At 31.1% G+C, this 14,191-nt stretch overlaps 1 protein-coding gene across 3 annotated transcripts in view; it reads left to right on the forward strand.

Moving 5' to 3' along the window:
* The window catches only part of LOC133192011 (outer dynein arm-docking complex subunit 2-like), a 225,845-nt gene that overhangs the window by 206,463 nt on the left and 5,191 nt on the right, over positions 1–14,191 (forward strand). For all 3 annotated transcript variants that reach the window (XM_061327839.1, XM_061327838.1, XM_061327840.1), the window contains exons 3-15: positions 1,479–1,648; positions 3,645–3,897; positions 7,952–8,058; positions 9,235–9,377; positions 10,421–10,534; positions 10,830–11,056; positions 11,333–11,383; positions 11,532–11,688; positions 12,474–12,620; positions 12,816–13,025; positions 13,236–13,466; positions 13,600–13,710; positions 13,852–14,067. In XM_061327839.1, coding sequence (XP_061183823.1) covers positions 1,479–1,648; positions 3,645–3,897; positions 7,952–8,058; positions 9,235–9,377; positions 10,421–10,534; positions 10,830–11,056; positions 11,333–11,383; positions 11,532–11,688; positions 12,474–12,620; positions 12,816–13,025; positions 13,236–13,466; positions 13,600–13,710; positions 13,852–14,067 — 2,137 coding nt within the window. The remainder of the gene's footprint in view (positions 1–1,478; positions 1,649–3,644; positions 3,898–7,951; positions 8,059–9,234; positions 9,378–10,420; positions 10,535–10,829; positions 11,057–11,332; positions 11,384–11,531; positions 11,689–12,473; positions 12,621–12,815; positions 13,026–13,235; positions 13,467–13,599; positions 13,711–13,851; positions 14,068–14,191) is intronic.

The raw sequence follows: 14,191 nt of genomic DNA on the forward strand, positions 1-14,191 counted from the left end.
CATCTAAGCAAAAACTGTCTAATGTACATTGTATATCTATACATTATATATCCAGTATGTATATGTACCAGAGTCATTCATTGCTTTTATTCTTGAAATTGTCTTGTAACGTGAAGCGGTCACCCATCCAAGGGTTATACAGACTGGCCATTGCATAACTTGCCTGAGACAGAGGGAGACTCTGTTGCATCACTAGAAAAGCTAGCTCACTAGCGAGGCAATATAAGTTCTCTATATACTGTTCGCTACAGTCTATAACTGAAGTGAAGCTGAGAGGTGGCCTGCACCATGCCATATTTCATCAGAACACAAACCTATAAATGTATCTAATTTTAACCAAGAAACATTCTATCTATGCAATGCAGAATATCTTCACCCCAACTGAATCAAATTCTGTTGCCATTATATTATTAAATGAGTAAATTTTAAATTTAATACTTTAATGAAACTAATTTACACATTTATATATGTAGATTTTAAAAAGATTTTAATTCATTCATGCAACATTTATTAAGGATTAAATGCACCACAAAACTGTAACATGTTCATTATCATGAAAATTATTTCAAGGTATGAGAGTAAAGTTAGATTTTTGTTATACAGTTCATACATCAAATGAATATCACCTAGAAATGTATTTATTAATTATGGAAATTTGATTGATAGGTCAATCTATGGCAGAATGAATTCCCCCAGTCTTACACATCGTATATGAATATAGGCATGCAAATTTACATAATTAACTTTAACATTTTAGCTTAAGTTACTTAATCATACAAGTAATTGTTGAAAAATAACTTTATTCTCTGAATCTTTTTACCAGAAATTTAAAAGAAAATTATGACTCTTTCTGCATATCTTTATGCAGATAGAATAATATCTTGAAGGGCTTCATGATTTAAAAACATGATATCAATAAAACACAAATTACATTTTTATTCTCCTGCAATCTTTTCCATGTATAAAAATCTTTCTTTAAAAAATAAAGAATATAATTTGAACTATATATAGAATTAGAAGGAAATTTCTTTCATGTTTGAAAAAAAAATCCCAATGATCTTACTTGCAATTTTGAAAAAAAAAATCAAATAAAAATTTCAATTAAAAAAATTATTCCATATGATTTTTCATAAAGATCAATTTTCTATCCCTTTTAATTCAACCGTCTTGATTAAAATTGATCATCTGCAGGCACATGTATGTAGACCATTCTTTTTAAAATATAAAAGAAGTGAAATGACTATTGATATATATGTCTGTTTTCATTTATTATTTATATTTTGAAATTGACAGTCTTTGCATTTAGCTGTGTTTAAATAATTTGTGCATCAAACTAAAAAAAAACAACAAACAAACAAACAAAAATAATTTGAAGAATTCAAGGTAAAACTTTAAAAAAAACAAGAAATTTTTTCTTTCTTTAATTTCTAACCACACTAATGATATAATGATATTTATAAGTATGTATTTTTCTTCAGAGGGGGAGACAAAATCTCCGAGGCAAAAGCAGACAAAGATGTGCCTCTGTTTTCCTTGAAGAGAGATGGCTCTGACTTTGAATGCAGTTGCATGACTATGGAATATTGCGAACAGGTTCTGCGGGCCGCAGGAGACAAGAAAATGATAGAACTGAGGGCTTGCTTAGAAGGTACATATATTGATTTAAAATTCGTAAGTGTTTAACTATGCTTTGTTTGTGATTATAAATTCAAATTCAGAAACTTTTTTGTTTATAAATTCTACAAAATCATTTATGTTATTTTATATAATTTTTCTTTTCAAGATGAAAATAAAATGATAAAGAAATTATTTTTTTTTATTCCATGAAACATTAATTTTGAAAATCCCTCATTTTTTTAATTTCCTTGTACGTTAATTACTGAAAATAAATATAAATTTCTTTGAAAGACGTATTAATACCACACCCTGTGCAGCATAAAATTCTGAGAAAGATATATTGCCATTTCTTTCTGCATTTTCCCCCCTTCATATTAATTATTTGTCATGATTATTTTTTTATCATCTTAAAACTGCACTTCGAGAGTTAAACATTTGATAAATAAATAATAGCCAGACTCCTTCTATAATCAATTCTGACAAATTAATCCTTTTTACTTTAATGGGTTTATTTCAGTGTTTATATTTAATCTTATACATTTGCACACCTGTTAAGTAAGACTAAAAATTATTCACTGCTTTTAAGGTTATTTAAGGTTTCCCTGTTTTCTTCTTACGATATTTTATCATTCATTTATGTATCTATTATTCACTACATTTGATTTTGTGGTAAGACTCTGACTTCATATACGTACATATTCATGAAAATCCTGCAATTTTTCTCATTTCCACAAATGATATACTATCACATCTGGCCCATTTAGCATTCTGTTTTGGGTCTTTAGGGGACCTTCAGACGGCTCTTGTACGACTTTTTCTTCTCAATATATCCATTAAACCCAATGACATGGAATTGACATGGAATTGAAGTCATTTCCATACAGAATCTGTTCATATCATGGCTGAAGAATTGTGATAATGTATTCAAGAGTTTACCACACCATAAAACAAGCAAATCTTGTCACCTCCCTCTTGAATCTCATTTCCATACAGATTCCAACACATCAAGTCTGAAATGAAACAATTCAATGAATTTTTAAGGACTTTAATCTGTCCAATTTCATAAACTTTAGATGACTTGCAGAAAAATTTCCATGCATGATGATGAAAAAAAAATTATAAATGGGAAAAAAACCATAAAGAAATAAGTATAGAAAAAAAAATATTGTGGAAAACTTTTTGAGTTTATATACAGACTTAAAAATAACAAATTAATTCATTTTAATATGTTCCATGTGTTCACATACATTGTAGTTTCTGTATATTTTTATACAAATACACTTTCAAACAATTTGTGGTCACAACAAAAACAACTTTTAAAATTTTTATAGTAACATGAAATCAAAATTAAATATGTACAGTGCAATTTAATTTTGATATGCATTGTATGCTTTTGGGGTAAGAATGTAGTCTTCTTTTTTTTTTTTTATAATTTTTTTTTTTTTATTCTCTACACGATATGTTTACAACAGGCAAGGTGACATTGTTTTTGCTGTGGTTGTCTCTCTGTCAAATTTAGTTGCAAAAATTGGATGGTAACTTGTAGAGCCCTTAAATGAAATGAATTCAAACTTTAATATTTATGTTAGTACAGTTTTCTTTTTAAGATTCTTTAGTAAAAATTTGAAAGTTCTGCTCATGAGCCGGCCTCCTCAGATGAGCAGGAATATGCATAATTTTTTGTTAATTGTCACACAGGTACAACAATCACACTAAAAGAGTAAAAAAAAAAAATCAAAATTTAACCACTCTCCTTAGAAACACAAATTTTCAAAAATACAATACATTTATGCTCACTTGAGGCAATAAAACCTCAACAGACAAAATTTATATTTATTTCAATAAAAAGTAAATCATGAAAATGTATATATATAATAAATAAAAGAAATGTATTTCATATCTGAAAAATTCATGAAGATATAGATTACATCGTGAAATATACCTGTGTGAGAATTTATACACTCTCATGAGCTTTTGAAAAAATGACCTTTAATAATCAACATATCTCTGTATGTTTATCTGTACAGCAAACCGTGATCCTGTGGCCAACATGCTCGGTGAACGCTTTGCAACTGTGGAAGGAGATGACAACTCCATTTTCAGATTCATTGAAGAAATCACAAAGGAAATTGAACAGCTAGCCAAACAGCATGCTGAAAATGAGGGAAACACAGAAAAACAAGAGGAAATAGAGGAAAAGAAACTCATCTTAAAAATGAGACTGATCCTTTTAAGACTTGATCAGCAACTTTTGAATCAGAGCATTGCACAAATAACAAAGTAAGAGGTTTTAAGTTTTATATTTTCAAAAAATAAATTATTTGGATTCAACAATAATATCTATATCAATAATATTCCTCCTACATCCCCTTTTATATTAATTCTGACTATCGTTCAACGATAAATTTTTCAATGCTGTGAAAATAACTCAATAAAATATTGGTACTTGTATAAAGGGAAGCAACTTGTTAGTTCTAACTATTGTACAAAATGCAAATTAAGAATTTTTAAAGTATGATGTTAATTATCAGTGTTCATTGTTCAAAACTTTGTTTCAAAAATATTTTTTTTAATTTTGCCATTTTGTAAGTTTTCTTTAAAGAAGAAAATTCACTTACTTGCAAATGTAAAGGAAAATTTACATACATGCAGATATTTTCTAATGTGAATTGCATTCATTTTTTTCTTTTTTAGTGAAAAATCAACACAAATTTTTAATAATTTAAATTGTAAGAAATTAACAATTTTCCTCATTACATACATATATGCCAATTAATTATTAAATTCCCATTTCTGCTACATCAATGAAGAGAGGTATTTGAGAATAAATTATTCAATAACTTTGATGATTTAATTTGAATTTGAATTGTCATTATTTCAACAATACCAAAAATAATAGTTGCCCTGTACAGCAAAAAATGACTGGACTATTACATGTACTAATGAAAGCTTACTCTTAGACCTGTAAAAAATTTCAAAATGACCTTATCAGGTGAAGTAAGGCATTTGATAGTGATAAGATTTCCAATGTGTTTTTACTGAGCAGTCCAAGAAAAATAATAAGATGTTTGACTGGTCAGTGAGATGTCGGACTGCAATGATGTTTGTTACATCACACTTAATTTGCATTCATTAACTCTATAAGCTTAGGCGATATTATCCAACACGAGTCAACAAATTTTATCTAATTTGCATTCTGATTTCATTGGTGTTTGACATTTATGGAATAATAAATTTAAGTAAAAGGTATAACGAAAATTTATTTAACCAGGTTATCAGGCAGAATGTGTTTTGCTGAGCATTTGAACAAAGTTTTGCTTTAATTCTGCCTTGAATAACCTCAGACAAATGTCTGTTCTCAAGTCCAACAAAAATGCATGTTAATTGCCATGTAACCCAGTCAATAAATATATATAGTATTAACCTAACAAAGATCAGTATTTATTTATGGTATATAAATTGCAAGTATCAGGAATTGAAAGAAGTCATCCACTCTAATATGCACTCTAGTAAAGTAAGAAAATACCTGATAAGACAGTGACTTAATTAGAGAACATATAATTATTTTAATATACATCTTGGTGTAAATTGCTCCTTACATCCAGTTTTACGTATTTAATTTAAATCGTTTGAATTTAGTTTTGACGTCACTAAGGTGTTAATTTGCTTAGGCAAACTGTTTTTTTGTTGCTGTTGTTTTTGTAAGTTAAATAGGTTGTGTTACACATTTCATGTCAAAGCTTGGGACTACATGCAGGTCTACATGATATAGTCATGTAAACTGCATATTGATGTGATATTTTGTTTAGACAACCTAAAAACATAAGTGCTGTCTTTGAATACATCTAGGCTATGTTGTCTGTTCTTTTAAACTTTGTAATATTGATGATCGAATCATGTATGGGAATTAGGAGATATATGCATTTACTTGCAAGATCCAATTAATGATGAAATTTGAGCTATCAGTATAAAGCCATAGTTACTGTGGAATCATTTTAATTTGTGGGCAATGTTCGTGGGCAAGCAAAATTTTACTTGTTCGTGGGGACATAATTTTGTGGATTATTGCTCATTTATACGGTATATTCAGTGAATCAATTTATTAAAAAATAAATGTTTGTGGGGATGTAAATTCATGGGTAAGGGTGACCCACGAACATTGGTCCACCACAAACAATGATGATTCCATAGTAGTTTGAGAAGGGATGTTTGTGAAAGCAATTCTGAGTGTAAATTGAAACAGTATTTTATTCAATATTTTAGTAGGATTGGGCACCAGGCATTCAGAAAATCTATCCTTTACCCCTACCTAAAGCTTAAATAATTTAGATGTGATTATCAACAGAATGAAATGTTTCCTATGTTTTTTAAACTTTGAAAATTCCATACCAGAGCAGGTCATTATAACACTGTATAATATCTTCCATTCAATTAATTAGCTCAAATAGTATTTAAATTCAAGTAAGCTTTTTACAAGATTAAAGTAAAATTTTCAATGAAACACATATATTGTTCATTTTTCTGAAAGTTCAATTGCTGTTTTATTTATAAACTAATAAAAATCACTTTCTTATTGATTGAATGTAATGAAAGGACAATCCCACAACATTTTAATGGATATATAGCTTTAAACTAGAAGTTAAATTCAGATTTGTGAAAAATCATGTAGATTTCTTGGATTAATAAATATTTTTAAAAAAAAATCACTATTTTGAGAGACATTCAGAAAGTTGTATTTTTTCCAGTCCTGTATTAAATATTCAATGTAAATCACTTCAAACACTGTAGCTGTAACAATAAAATAAATTCTTTGTCTACCACTTCATCATTGTAAAAAAAGAAATGAGTTTTTGAAGATTTATAAAGTTTTGAAAATACGTACCCTTACATGTGATACTCTGCTGTTTTATCAGAGAAAAGAAATTTTTTGTAAATACTACAGCCTAAATATAAATCTACTAAGTATGTGCTAATTTAACGTTAAAAAATCAGTTAAATGTTATTGAGACCAAGATTCGTCATATAAAGCACCAATTTTTGGGTGGTTGAAAAGATTCAAAGACAGTATAGAAATGGTTCAAGATGATGCACAATTTGGGACACCAAAAATGTTAGCATGATTACCAAAAATTCACTGAAAAGAAAGGATTTGATTGAAAAGATACACCATCAAAAAGTTAACTTTTATGGTAGGGATATCAATGGAAGCAGTTAATGAAATTCTTTCAATAGACTTTGGTTACAGGTAGATTGATATTATTTACCAAACAGGCCCGTAGGAAGCAATTTCTGGGGGGGGGGGGGGGGGGCACAGCTTTACATTTTCAGTTGAGGGGGCACTATCAACTACCAAAAATTCCTTGACAAGCAAATAAAATTAAAAAAAAAAAGGTCATCAGACATTTTTATTGAGGGGGCACAAGGATATAGTATCTATGTTTTCTGAAGTAAACTATATATCGGCAAAATTATTGGGGGGGGGCACAGCCCCCTGTGCCCCTCCCCTTCCCAGTTCCTACAGCCATGCCAGATGAGAAGCAGGAAGCTAATGTTTCATGTGTGGAAACAATGATTAAACTACAGTATATGAAAATACAAAAACATAGTTATCTATTTTTCATTTTATATTTTCATATATTGTAATGGGAGATGAAACATATGGGTACATTTTCTTTTCACAGAGAAGAAAATTTAATTATAAAGTATGGATGACAAAAATTGAAAGTGTCCTATTCTTGCCATATGCTGTCAGAACACAGAATATTCTGTGATCTATTTTCTTTTAATAGGGAGGATGTTGTGTTGCATATTTTATATTCTAGAGAACAAGAGCTTAACTGGAAAGATACATAAATGCAATGTTTCACAGAAACTTAAAAAGAAATACAAAATCAGATGTCCAAAAACTGTTACATGTATAAGGGCCTTCTCTTGTTGCTCAAGACCATACCAAAATTAATCAAAATTAGTAACTGATTTTCTCTGTAAAGAGGGGACTATTCTCATTCTTCAACCTGCTTAATCTCCAAATCTTTTGGCCAGTTACTTTTTTGTTCCCCAAAATTAAAAAAAAAATTGTCTTGATGACTCTTCAACTATAAGTAGTATCACTTGGATTCACTATAGCAGTTTATGAAGGGTGTGTCTAAGGAAGAGTGCAGAAAAGCATTTCAGGATTGGATTTTAATTCTGAAAAAGTATATTAGTGTTTAAAAATGAAAGTTAGTTGCCCTGATGGAATAAAATAAGGAAACCCAATTAATTTCATTTCCTTATCATTTTTTGCTCCAAGGACAGAACTTTTTGAATGACCTTCATATCATTTTTACTTCAGAGATGTCCGACTTACCCCTGTTATGGTGGATGGGGAGGTCTCCATTCTGCAGGAGTTGTCTGGAGAAGATGAAAGGAAGCATGTTCTAGAACTCATTGACTTCTGGGGTAAGACAGTTACTTATACTGAATAACAACACAACTCACTAACTACTGGGGTAAGACAGTGACTTATATGGTATATCAACACAACTCACAAACTTCTGGGTAAGACAGTGACTTATATGGTATATCAACACAACTCACAAACTTCTGGGGTATTTAGACAGTGACTTATATGGTATATCAACACAACTCACAAACTTCTGGGGTAAGACAGTGACTCATATGGTATACCAACACAACTCACAAACTTCTGGGATAAGACAGTGACTTATATGGTATATCAACACAACTTACTAACTGCTTGGATAAGACACTCACAGTGACTTACCAGGTGTATCAACACATCTCACAAACTACTGAGGGAAGACAGTGATTTATCTGTATATATCAACACAACTCAATAACTTAGCTAGCTGTATGAAAGAAAGTGACTTTTACTGTATTACAACACATTGACTTCTGGGGTAAGACAGTGACTTACTTGGTATATCAACACAACTCTCTTATTTCTTGGGTAAGACCGTTACTTACATGGAATAACAATCAAAATTCACTGACTTAGGGTATGTAAAACAGTGACTTGTACAGTAATGACAGCACAACTGACTGACTTCTGGATGATCACATAGGTTGGATAGGAAACACAACTTATCATGTTCTTCAACAAGACACAGAAGTGATAAATACATGTAATGAGTAAAGAAAAACAACTCATTTATTTAAATATGGAATTAGAGAGTGTTTAGGATTTAAGGAAACAGCTCATAGATTTTTTTTAAAACCTTTTTATACTAGGAGAAAATTTTCACTTTTTTTCACAACTTAAAAAATTCACCATTTGAATGAAACAAAAACTTTAACTTACAATACTATAAATTAAAGATTTTTCTTGCAATAGGAATTTTGCTATTCAGTCAAAATGGCAAAAATTATTCAAATTTCCATTTTTGTTACAAGTGATTTGATGCAATTAACTGAAAAAATTATAAAAGTAAAGCTTTGAATGTTAAGTGAAATTAATTATCTTTTAATGATCACTTTTAGATCTTAATTTTAAATCAAGTTTCCTTAGCCCTAAATTCAAATCTTTCAACCAGTAAGGAGTTCTCTAGGTTGATTATGTTGACTTCTTTTTTAATACATTTCATAAAAATGTTTTCATTTTGCATAATCCATTAGGTGATGGCTATGTGTTTAAAAATGGTTGCCGAGCTCCCCCTCAGCGTCAGTTGCATGGAGACATTGCTTACATAGAAGTTCGGCCATTTGATGGCAATATGTTATACATCACAGCCAATACAAGTGGTTACTATGTGAACAAGGTAAAGAGCAATAACTCTAATCAAAAATTATCAAATTTAAGAGCTAATTTTATAATAGAGTTACCCCTCATAAAATTTTGTCTTTTTTTTCTTCTCAGACTTTTTTTTTTTGGCTTAACAATTAAATTCTGGTATAAAAATGCTAATTACTAAGTTCATAATAAATAAGTTTTTATCATGTGTCTAATCTTTTCAGTGATTACTCCCACATCAATTTTATGTATTATGTAAATCTTCTGTAAAGTTGATATAGAGATTGAATTATCAAATGGTAATATACCGGTAACCATGAACATCAGCTTGAACATTTGGCTTACAATGAACATGCATGTACTTACCATGCAAAGCTAGGTGATGCAGCAACACACACATGATTACATATTTCCTGTATATATATATCCTTTTTACTTTTTAAAGTATATGACTCCAATGTTTCAATTGATATAGTTTCTTTTTTCTTCCCCCTAAATGGATAGTAAAATTTTTTTTTTTTTAAATTTTTTCCTTCAGTATTTATATGTGTTGGTTATACTTCTAATTAAACTGTTTAATATTCGCTACCTTGAGAGATATTATGTCAAGAGGCAGTGTATCATAAAAATTAATTGTTCAAGATACCTTAAGGATAATTTCATGAAATATTGATTCCTGTAATCCCCAACAAAGACTGCAGCTTAATAATAAATAACTGCAATGACTATGTTGACCTTGAGCTGTCATGGCTATGATTAGTATAAACATAAAAAATCACTTTAGCTTCCAAAATAAATCATATACATAAAGGCACCTAATTAGAAATAAATAATTAACAAAGCCTAACATCTGTTTAGTTTGGGTAGATTTTCCAAGTCAGATACCAGTATATATTTAAAGGAGAAGGTTTTTTTTTTCAACTGTACTTAGTATGCAACTTTGAGGGAGTGATATGCTGTAAAAAAGATATCAGACTTTGCAGATTTCATTTACATTGGGGTTTTTAATATCACTGTGACAAAATGCAAGTACCAATGAAAAGTTTAAGGATGTTGGTTTCTTTAATAAAGGGCCCTGATAATCGTGGAGACATGAATTATGAGAGGGAAGGAGATGCTTACAGAGAGTTGGTCACCCTCCTCAAAGATAAAAGTGCTCACTTTGCAGAAATGATTGACAAGCAGGTGAGAATCCAATTCTGGGGAGAGAAAGAGAGAGAGAGAGAGAGAGAGAAACTAAACAGAAGTTATATTGATAAGTTCACTGCTAGGTGATTTGATTCATATGCATGTAATTTCTAGCTCTATGAATTTTAATGAAAAGTTGTTGATAAATTTACGAAATTTCAATTTGTCAAAGAAGGAAGAGAAAAGTACATTGAAAGTATGTTGCTCTATCATTGTTTTTTTTTTTAAGTAAGTCTTCTTAGCTAGGGTAATGAAAGTGAAAAAAAAAATTGACATGTTTCTTAATATTTAGGAATTTCACCTCAAAGTTCAAGAAAAAGATGATTACATGGATGCCAGGAAAGTTGAAGAGGATGATGAAGATAAAGAGAGCACTGCTGGTTACCGTCCAGAGAGAGCCAAGCAGAAGACAGAAGAAGACTCCAAAGACAAGGGCCAGAAGCAGAAGACACAGAAGAAGAAGAGACTGGAACCTTCACTCAAATGGAAGGCTCTTGGAATGGAGGAGTACCAAGAACCGTAAGTTGGAATCCCAAAAATTTTATCACTATCCCTTACATTCCTTTTATAAATCCATCTTTATTCTTTTTGTTTTAAATCTTTCAATAAAGTTTGTCTCCATCTTTTTCATCTTAAGTTTCAGTGAATTACAACTACATTGTACAAATGTAGATTGATGAATTAAATGTTTATTCTGATAGTATTTTTAAAGCTTCATTGATATGAACATGCAAATATTTGCACATGTACATGTAGAAATATTTAATGATCAACTGCTGCTTTTTTTCTTATCAGAGATACCCGTGCAGAACAGAAGAAGTTGAAAAAGAAGAAGGCTTCGCCTAGGTATGCTATTTCCTAAAAATGTCATAATCAACCAGTTTAAGGGGTGAACAATTTTATAGCTCATGCCTCAAAGGAAGATCCAAATCTGTTGACATGAACCCATTGTGGTTGAGATATATCTCAGTTGAGATATTTTTGATATTGACAGGATGAAGACCAAGACCCCTATTGATGCTGATGACACTTTTAGTGAGAGCTCAACTGAGAGTGAAGAGGAGGAGGAAGCAGTAGAGAGAAGGAGTGAGACTAATGCTGATCTTCCTTCAGAGTATTGGCAGATTCAGAAACTCGTCAAGTACCTCAAGGTACACAATCTTGATGACATTATTTTCTCAATATGGAGAATTTTGTTTTCATTTTCCCCAAACTAGCATGCTAGACTATAAAGGGTCTTCGGGATAAATTTTTGTTTTGGTTGTTAAGTTTCTGAAACCCAGGAAGGACCAAGATTTTATTCTGACTTCTGTAGAATCACGTATTTTTCGGATCGAATCAAATCCTGGTGGTTTGAGGAAAAAATGTTGGTTCATGGGAATTTAATTTCCTGGTTAAAGACATGTTGAAACATGTTGAGTAGTTATACATGTATATATGAACTTTTACATTTCACGGTGGACATGAATTTATGGGTCTCTTCATACTAAAAAACAACGAGTGTTAAACCCCCACGAACACTAATTATTTCACAGTAATTTAATCATATAGTCCAAAATTTCTGTAGATGGGATAATGCTATTGTTAACAATTTCTGAAAACAGAAATATTTCATTCTATTATGATCAGTCTTATGCTTTAAAGTATGCATTAATTATACTTTAAATTTTTTTTTATTCACAAGAACTTTTTTCCGCTTAATTATGAGAGACGGTCTGCTTGCAAAATTTCATTTTCGCATATACATGTACTTTTATTAGTATAGATAATATATACAACAATAACCAGTATTTATGAAAATTTTGCTTTGCTTTTAAATACAAAATGCCTATCTCCATAAATAAGGGGTTGAAAAATTTGATGATCTACAGTAAATATTTAACATTGATTTTGTCATTTAAACCTAATATGAATACACTCCATATTCTTTTTCTAGGGTGGAAACCAAACTGCAACCATCATTGCTCTGTGTTCAATGAGAGACTTTAATTTAGCTCAAGAGACTTGTCAACTTGCTATCAGAGATGTAGGGGGCCTGGAAGTCCTAATCAATTTACTGGACACAGAGGAAGTTAAATGCAAGGTATTCTTTCTGTTATTATTCTAATAATACCAAAGATTACCTAGAAAAGTAAAGTTCTATTTGCATGAAGTCCAAACCAGTATTAGTGAAATCATATTTAAAAAAAAAATATTCAGTTGTAAGAAGTAAATGTATGGATGTATCATGAAATAATCAAATAAAGCTTATTTTGAAAATGTTGCTCTTCACTTTCAGATTGGATCACTTAAAATCTTGAAAGAAATCTCAAGAAATACTCAGATCCGACGTGCCATTGCTGACCTTGGGGGACTACAAACCATGGTGAAGATCCTGCGTGACCCCGACAAGGATCTGAAGTGCCTGGCCGCAGAAACTATTGCTAATGTTGCCAAATTCAGAAGAGCCAGAAGAACTGTGAGGCAACATGGAGGCATCAGAAAACTGGTAAGTCTACAGTTCTTTTTTTTTTTTTGGGGGGGGGGGGGGGAGGGAGGAGAGAAAAACTGTAAACTTACAAAAAGTAAATTTGTGTTGTGATAAAGAAAAATTTTGTTTGGTGAAAATTGAAAATCCATTTCTTTTAAATTATGATAATAAATCTAAAAATAAATCTTCAAAATTTCATTTATCTTTATTACTGAAAATATTTTGCAGGTTGGTCTCCTTGACTGCCCAATAGTTTCAGCCACAAATCCTGAAGCAGATAAGGATGCTGAGGTGGCCAGAAGTGGTGCTCTCGCTCTGTGGAGCTGCAGCAAGAGCAAGAAAAACAAGGAAGCCATGAGAAAAGCTGGAGCAATTCCCCTTCTGGCCAAACTTTTAAAATCTCCTAATGAAAATATGCTCATTCCAGTTGTGGGAACTCTCCAGGAATGTGCCTCAGAGGTATGGGTTTAAACTGTTTGTTGAATGTTGATGAGGATAAAAGTAAAAAAGTATGTGCTACTTTATGATACTTTAAAATGAGGCTTGTATTTATTGATGTAATTATGACGATTTATATTTTTGAACTATATAGCCCAGTTACAGATTAGCCATCAGAACAGAAGGAATGATTGAGGATCTGGTGAAGAACTTAAAGAGTCAAACAGATGAGCTACAAATGCATTGTGCATCAGCAATATTCAAGGTAAGAATTTCATCATAAGGTATATGGATGGAGCACAAAATATAGTTAAGTTTTCTCAGAAATGAAAATAAACAAGGTGATAAAATTTCCATTTTGCAATGATATTGTTTCTGTGAACTTAACAATGCTTCATATTAACAGTGTGCAGAAGAGAAGGAGACCCGTGATCTGGTGAGGCAGTATGGTGGTCTGGATCCTCTAGTGTCACTGCTGCAGAAGACAGACAACAAGGAACTCCTGGAGGCAGCCACTGGAGCCATTTGGAAATGTGCCATCAGTCCAGAAAATGTCACACGTTTTCAGGAGTTGAGGGCAATAGAGCAACTTGTTGGACTTCTTAATGATCAGCCAGAGGAAGTGAGTTAAATTTTTGCCCTTGGAAAGAATATTTCCATTCATGTAAACCACAAAAAATTGGAGCAGATTATTTTTATTCCTTTACTTGCTTCTCCTGTCTAGATTTTTTGCAGATTCATTTTTT

Source organism: Saccostrea echinata, unplaced genomic scaffold (genome assembly GCF_033153115.1).
Source record: "Saccostrea echinata isolate AGI-Se365-2 ecotype Australia unplaced genomic scaffold, CSIRO_AGI_Sech_v1 ptg000025l, whole genome shotgun sequence".
NCBI lineage: Eukaryota > Metazoa > Mollusca > Bivalvia > Ostreida > Ostreidae > Saccostrea > Saccostrea echinata.